This window comes from Lepus europaeus, chromosome 23 (genome assembly GCF_033115175.1).
Source record: "Lepus europaeus isolate LE1 chromosome 23, mLepTim1.pri, whole genome shotgun sequence".
Lineage (NCBI taxonomy): Eukaryota > Metazoa > Chordata > Mammalia > Lagomorpha > Leporidae > Lepus > Lepus europaeus.
In genome coordinates this window covers 15,301,367-15,309,558 of record NC_084849.1, presented here as the reverse complement: position 1 = coordinate 15,309,558, position 8,192 = coordinate 15,301,367, and the positions used below count along the sequence as shown (strand labels likewise).

The 8,192-nt window shown below is 49.5% G+C and overlaps 1 protein-coding gene across 1 annotated transcript in view; it reads right to left on the bottom strand.

Annotated features, from left to right (window-relative positions):
- Positions 1–5,616: 5,616 nt before the first annotated feature.
- TMEM233 (transmembrane protein 233) overlaps positions 5,617–8,192 on the bottom strand; it is a 42,768-nt gene continuing 40,192 nt past the window's right edge. Inside the window, exon 3 of the mRNA XM_062182274.1 lies at positions 5,617–7,228. Within this exon, the coding sequence (XP_062038258.1) occupies positions 7,222–7,228 (7 nt within the window). The 3' untranslated portion in view covers positions 5,617–7,221. The remainder of the gene's footprint in view (positions 7,229–8,192) is intronic.

Sequence of the window (8,192 nt, the reverse complement as noted above, 5' to 3'; positions counted from 1 at the left end):
TATCCCCACCTCTATACCCTTATCCATCTGTACATCTGTCTGTCCATCTATTCTTCCATCCGTTCATCCATCCATCTGTCGGTCCATCCATCCTTCCACCCATCCACCCATCCATCCATCCGTCCATCCACCCATCCATCCGTCCATCCACCCATCCACCCATCCGTCCATCCGTCCATCCACCCATCCATATATTCATTAATCATGGAAAACTTTCCATGTACCAGGGACCAACCAAAGCTCCAGGAATACAGAGGTGAATAAGACAATGTGGCCACTGCCTTCCTAGGGACTTGCGATGTGCTGGGAAAGACAGACATGAATTGGAAACCACACAGGCATAACTGTAAGGTAACGCTAAGACTTCCAAGTAACACTGCAGGGCTGTGTGAACATGCCAAAGGGGGACTCGTGTTCCAGAGGGGTTTGCATGTCAGAGAAGGCGTCCCTGAACAAGGACTTGGCATGAGCCAAAAGGGGGCCTTCAAGCTGAGGCAAAGGAATGGGCATTAGCTATGGAAGGGACGCATGGGAGGAGTTTTCAGTCATTCAGCAAATATGTACAGAGACTGCTGTGTGCTGTGCCCTCTTCAAGGTGATGGGGAAACATCTGCACCTCAGGATGCCAGCACCCTAGCAAGAGGAGACAGGAGATGAACAATAAAGAGAATATATAAGTAAGTGGTTAAATAGACAAGAAAATAATGGAAATAGTTGTTAGTCCCTTGGAGGAACTAACACAGGGTGATGTGATAGCAGCTGGCTGGGGAGGAGGTGGTTGCCACAGTGAGGGGGTCAGGTCAGCCTTCTCTGAGAAGCTGCAATCAGGGGTCTGAAGCAAAGCCAGGGCTGGGGAGGCCTAGGGAGCTGTGCGGGCAGAGGAGATGGCGCGTACCCTGGCCCTGGGGCAGGAATGATCTGCGTATGTTTGGGAGAACTAGAAGGCCAGCGTGTGGCTGCGGCCTAGTGGGATGCGGGAGTGGTAGGAGTTGAGATCCGAGGGGCAGCCCTGGGGCTGACCACGTAGGGCTTTGTGGGGCGTGCTGAGAAGTCTGGGTCTTAGGTGCATGGAAGGTCGCTGGGTGTGTGGGGGTAGGGTTTTCGGGGAGAAATGCTGTGGTTCTAATTCAGTTTCCAGATCACCCTGGCTTCTGTGTTGTGTGTTGTAGGGATGCAAAAATGGGGTGTGGTAGGCAGAATAACCGGTGTGTCCATTAAATATCTCCACTGGATATGCACAGGTTAGTCTTGATTCCTGGAACCTGGGCTATGTGAGGTCACTTGGCAGGGAGGACCTGAGGCAGTGGAAGGAGTTGAGTGATTAATCAGCTGACCTGAAAATACGGAGATTTGTCTTGGATTGTTCGAGTGGACGCCATGTAATGACCAAGGTTCTTAAATGGGAAAGAGGGAGGCAAAGGGAGACGCAGTCTGAGAAAGAGTCCAGCGGTCATTGCTGGCTTTGAAGATGGAACGGGGCTGTGAGCCGGGGGGTGGGTGGGTGATGATTCCTGAGAGCCTCCAGGAGGGAGTCCGGTCCTGCCGCCATCTTGATTTCCGCACCGGGAGACCCAGCACAGACTTCAGCTCTCCAGAAGTGTAAGATTGGGGTTCTTTTAAGTCGTGACGTTTGTAGTATTTGCAACACTACCCATCAGAAATAGAGAGAGGGGAGCCCTATCAGCTTCCTGTGATTGTTTGGATGAGCTTCGATAATGGCTCAAGAAATACCTACGTTCCCTCCTGGGTGTGGGATTTGTGGTAGGTCCACTTGCATGCTGGTCATAAGCAGGATGTGGCTTTCCACAAGGTCCCCGATAGAGTTGTCCCCTAGTACCCACAAGGAATTGGTTCCAGGATCCCCTGAGGATGCTCAAGTCCCTTGAATAAAGCAGCATAGTGTTCTTTTTAAAGAGTTATATATTTATTATTTGAAAGGCAGAGAGAGAGAGAGAGAGATGAGAGAGAGATTTCCCATCTGCTGGTTCACTCCCCAAATGGCCTTAATGGCTGGAGATGGGCAGATCTGAAATCAGGAGCTTCTTCTGGGTCTCCCACGTGGGTGCAGGGGCCCAAGCTCTTGGGCCATCTTCCGCTGCTTCCCCAGGCCACAGCAGAGAGCTGGATTGGAACTGGAGCAGCCAGGACTTGAACCAGCGCCTTATGGGATGCCGGTGCTGCAGTGGAGGTTTAACCTGATGCTCCACAGCACTGGCCCCTGCAGCGTGGTATTTGCATAGACTCCCCACACATACCTTAAATCATGTCTAGATGACTTAAGCCTAATGCAATACAAACCTTACATAAAATGGCGTAGTATCTGCGTATAACTCACGTACATCTTTCCACATGCTTTATGTATCTCTAGAAGACTTATATTACTTAATGTAATGTAAATGTTGTGTAAACAGTTGTTATACTGTATTGTTGAACAAGACAAAGCGATGGTGATAAGCAGTAATGACACAGCAAAAAAAAATCTGTGCGTGTTCAATGCACTCTGGAATGTTTTCAGCCCACAGTTGATTGGATTCTTGTACCCCATAGACACCAAGGGCCAACTGTTGGTACAGTACTTCTCAAGCACAACTGGTCCCTACTGATGGGATTCCGTGTCCCTTGTGGAGCGAAAAACTTGGTGGCAGTGCCAGGAGCAGGTAGCTTGGGAAAACGAAATGAGGTTTTAGTGACGCTGTGTGTGAGTGGGCGATGGCAAAGCCTGCGTTGAGACAGGCAGGGAGGTGAGCGTGGCGACGACACCATTGTAGGTTCGATCGGGTGCTCACCCAAGAGTTGGAACAGGTACACAGGTGGCAAACTCGCATGCTGCATACAAGCAATGTACACAGGCAACTCTGCCTTCCTGCTGCCTCCGGAGAGTCAATCTCTATGGCAATGAGCGAATGAATAAGCAGACAAGTTTTCTGGGTCTTCTCCAGCAAGGGCGGGTGGTGCCCGAGTGGCCTCTATGCCTTTCTTTGTGTTGGTCCAAACCAGGATTCAGAGTGTCTGGGTCCAGTGACCTATTTTTAGAGAACTCGGCCTAACTATTCAGGCATAAATATTCAACATCCGTAAGTAGTTTTTAAAGGCTTGCTGGGAAAACCATGAATGTGAAAACTACCTTATTTATTTATTTTTTTTAAATCAGTGGCCCCAAACTGTCTCTTATATTTAGAACCTTGGGTCTAGGGTTACGTATCAGGATACATGCGTGGTGCGGTTTTGCTGAACGCAGCTGTCCCGCTGTAGGCCAAAGATAATTTGCTGATCCAGGAGCTGAGGCCAGCGATTTTTTATGCCTGCATCTGCTTCTGCCCATAACTTGTGGGCAAAGGCAGGGCAGCGGCAAGAGCTACAGTCGTATCGGCCTTTGCGACGCCGGAGCAGTGGGACAAGAGGGAGGTTGGCTGCCTGAACCTTTCGTCTACACAAAATGACGGCATCACATTTTGTCTCTGCCTGTGTCTGGACACTCGCACATGTCCTTCTAATCGTGTATGTGCCTGTTCCCCCCATTAGGCTATAAGCAACCTTCCCAGGGCTCTTTCTTAATCATATTGGAGTTTCCAAAGCCTAGCTCAGTTTCTGGGGTCGAACAGGTGCTCTGTTGATATTGGTCAGAGGAGGAAATGGATGGGAATGACTACACAAGGAGGAAACTGTTTGAAAAGCTATTAGATGGCTTTGGCCCTGGGAGTGGAAGGCATGGGAAGAAGCAATGCACTTAACGTGGCCAAATGGTTCTTTGCTCTGCCCAGGGTCTGTCTCTCCTTCTGGTAAAAGCACTTGGACTTGCCTTTGGGGAGCCACCCTTCCCACACCCTCCGTCCATCAAGGTTGGGTGGGGCTGACTTCACCCTCAGTTCCAGCAGTTGAATCCTGATTTCAGGCCTGGCCAAAAGAGGTGACACACACCCCTGGGCACAGTATGAATTTATGTTGTGCACCTACTTGTTAATGGCCGGTATCCATCCCGAAGGGCTGCTTCCTGCTTCAGATCACTTGTGCTTGATTTTGAATAGAACCATTTATTTCGGCAATATTGCTAGGCTGGTAGGAAGAAGCCTGGAGCTGCTGTCAGTCAACCTGTCACCATGAGATGCAAAAGAACTCAGCAAGTGGATGCTGAGAAACGGGAAGGGGTGCATCCCCAATAACGCGGAGCACCAAGCTTCATCCACCTGAAGCTACCCCTGGGATTCTCAGTTATGTGAGTTGTAAACGCTGCTGTTTGCTGTAGCTGGATTTTGTCGTTGACTTATAAGTATCCTGGCTGATGTGCCAGGTCAGTCTCAACTTGGCAGGGAAAGTAAGACCGACCATCCAACTTGGTTGATCTTTGAGGTTAGAGTCCTGGAGGCCAACCAAACTTAGAGTCCCCTGGGTCCCGGGAATCTCATGCAGTGACAGACTTTTTCTTATTTTATTTTGACTTTAATGGGACCCATTTTAAAAAAGATTTATTTTATTCATTTGAAAGGCAGAGTGACAGAGAAGGGGAGAGAAAGAGATAGAGATAAAGAGAGAGAGAGAGAGAGAGAGAGAGAGAGAGATACGAAAGAGAGAGAGAGAAAGAGCAATATTTTCCATCTGCTGGTTCACTCCCCAAATGGTTGCAATGGCTGGGGCTAGGCCAGGCCAAAGTCAGGAGCCAGGAGCTCCATCCAGGTCTCTCCTATGGGTGCAGGGGCCCAAGCACTTGGGCCACCTTCTGCTGCTTTCCCAGGTGCATTATCAGGGAGCTGGATTGAAAGTGCAACAGCTGGGACTCAAAGCATTGCTCCAAACAGAGTGCCAGTGTCACAGGTAGAGGCTTCGCCTGTCGTGCCACAATGCCGACTCTGGCAGCGATGTTGTTAGCGCCCCAAGGTAGCACTTCTTAGGGCATACATTACCTCAAGGTGGATGCCTTCTAGCCACACCGTCGGCCTCTCCGTCGGACTCAGGCTTGGAGAGGTGAGAGTGTTTTGGGCATAGAAGTCTCCAGAAGGCAGAGAGAACACAGTTCACCAGGGTAAATAGGCTCACTTAAAGCTGCCTGTATTCCGCCTTCCAGCAACGCTTTTCATTTGATTCGGGTAAAAGACCAGGGATCCAGACACACACAAGTGGAAAACAATGTCAGAAACAGATACCAGGATCCCATTCACTGGGATGCCACTAGCATCTCAGTGTACAGTATAAGAATCCATGTCCCTGGGCCGGCACTGTGGCGCAGTAGGTTAATCCTCCACCTGCGGCGCTGGTACCTATGCAGGCGCCGGTTCCAATCCCGGCTGCTCCTCTTCTGATCCAGCTCTCTGCTATGGCCTGGGAAAGCGGGAGAAGATGGCCTGAGCGCTTGGGTCCCTGCACCTGTGTGGGAGACCCAGCGGAGGCTCCTGGCTCCTGGCTTCGGATCGGCTCAGTGCTGGCTATTCCGGCCATTTGGGGAGGGAACCAGCGGATGGAAGACCTTTCTCTCTCTCTGTCTCTCTGTCTCTCTGTCTGTAACTCAAACTCTCAAATAAATACAATCTTAAAAAAATCCATGTCCCTGATCCAGTATCCTGGGATGATTGCTGGCTTATGATGGACACAGAGGTGAAATGACAGGTGGAATATGCTGCCCATCAACTTTTATTTTTTGCAAGGGTCTAGTGTTTTAACAAGCGCCTGAGATTCACAACTCTAATACCAATGCTTTGTATTTGTACAGAACTTAGAATCTCCCCCCGGGGCATTCGCCTCTATCATAGCAAGGCATTTCTCTAACAACACTTCGAGGTACGTAGCAGGTGTTCTGAGCTCTCATTTCCACGTGAAGAAATCAGAGGCACAGAGAGGTTGAGAAAGTTGCTCAAAATCGGCTTGCCTAACGAGTTAGTGGCAAAAAAAAGTCATTGACACAGGTGTTTTGACTCTCAGCCTCTGGTTAATTCGATTAGAATAAACTGCCCTTTTTTTTTTTGGTGCTTATGAAAGTTCATTATCACTGTGTTTCTAACATTAGTTCTTGAAGTGATCTTTGCTATACACAACACCTGCTGTTTTAATTGGCATTTTTCTTTGAGTCCATTTACTTTTCTAAGTAAATGTATTTGAATGAAAATGATATGTCAAATCCATTTGTGGAAATACTGTCAGAGGCAAGTAAGAAATACAACGAACAGCGTAAAAGCAATATCATTCTATTCTACGTAGACACAGGACGCTGACCCCGAGGCTTGCTCTGTCTTCGACTTTCTCCTTGCTGTGGTCAGGACTGAGAAAGGAGAAATGACCTATCTTCCTGACCCTGAGCTCCTTAAACGCAATCGTGTGCACACGTCCTGCGGTCAATGCCTGTGTTTTCTGGCAGGCAGGATACGGCTGCCCTTCAACTAGCACTCTCTGGCCCACAGGTTTGCATTGTACAGAAAAGACGGACAGGGGCAGCATTTCCAGGTGGCATCCAGGAGAGCAATCCAAGATGTTGCCCGAGACTTAGAGCGTGTTCTGCAAACACGTTCAGTTTATTCCCCAGGCTGGGACAGAATGTGATGGCTCGAAGTGACGGCCGGGTACATTCTCAGAGGCTGTTGGAGACAAGGGCACAGTTGTGCTCAGGTTGACCCAGTGTAGTGCAAGCAAGGGGTTGGCTGGGGTGGGGGGAGGGGCAGGTACTTGGAGGCAAAATGCCAGGATGCCTCTTCCTGTGAGCCTTGGACCATTCAATGGGTAGGTAGGATGATGGAGGAGTTACTACAACAGGGCAAGTGGAAAGGAAACCAAAGCCACAGGTTCAATGACATTAGGCAACTTTAAACATGCTTTGTACTTGACCTTGTAAACTCCAGCATCCGCTGCTCTTCTAGAAAGCTCCCACCCTCCCCGAGTCTGGGTACCACTCCCCACCACCTGTTCAAAGTAGGGAGATTTCCTGAGGCTCGTCTCTGGAGAAGAGAAACGAACACAGCAAACTTTGCTCAATGATACGGGCTTCACGCTCCTCGTCTTCTGCTTTTGTCTGCTTCTTTTTTTTGTTTCCCCCACAAATTGATGGCTTTGGCCGATCCGGGTGTGCTGTTCGCGCTTCCTACATTTGGGACTTTGCTCTTGATTGCCAGGGACCTGCCTCTGGAGAGTCTTGGAGGAAAAGATCTCACAGTCTGAAGTCAAGGATTCCATCCTCGGGAACTCCTCTGGGATGGGTGCGGGTGAGTCGGTCTTCCGCGCTCAGCGCCGCCCTGGGCTTCCTCAGAGGCTGCATGGAAGAGAGAGGGAGTGAGCCAGAGGGGCAGAGTGGGCTGAGCTGCTGTGCTTGGTTTTTGACACCTCCTGCATCCGATGGAGATGACTCTGGTTAAACGAATGGTGAGATGGACCAGCGGGCCTACACACTCTCAACTCCAAGCCCTGGCCTCCCCTTTGAGAAATGCATCCTGGGTTTGTTTGTTTGTTTGTTTTGTACACAGGGCACACGCAGAAAGCAAAATGTCACAGATGCAGCAAAGTGCCTTGTGCACATTTCTGAGTCTCATTCTCTTCCCCAAGGGTTAGCAGCACTGTTCGTGTGGTGAGAATCCTCCAGGAAGCTTTCTCTGCGTGGTAGCCTGCAAGTATCCCTTAGAAATGATGCACTCACTCTGTGTGTGTGTGTGTGTGAGTGCAAGCTGTAGAGTTATCCCTTGGTATTCATGGGAGATGGATAGATTGATATCGATTGATAGATATCAATCTATCAATATCAATTGACATCAATCGATAGATATTAATCTATCAATATCAATTGATAACTTAGATATCAAAATCTTCAGGTGCTCAGATCCCTTATATAAGCTAGCATAGTGTTTGCCTGTAAATCTTGCATATCCTCCTGGACACACACACATGCATGTACAGAGAGAGAGAGAGAGAGAGAGAGAGAGAGGAAGAGAGGATCTTCCATCACTGATTCAGTTTCCAAATGCCCACACCAGGCAGGTGTGGGCCAGCCTGAAGCCAGGAGCCAGGAGCCAGGAGCTCCATCTTGGTCTCTCATGCACTTGGGCCATCTTCTGCTGCCTTTCCAGGCACATAAGCAGGGAGCTGGCTGGGCAGTGGAGTAGTTGGTACTTGAACCAGTGCAGCAATACAGAATGCTGGCATTGCAAGCAGCTACTCGGCCTGCTGTGCCGCCATGGGGGCCCCTCCTGGACACTTTAATCAGCTCTAGATTACTTATAATA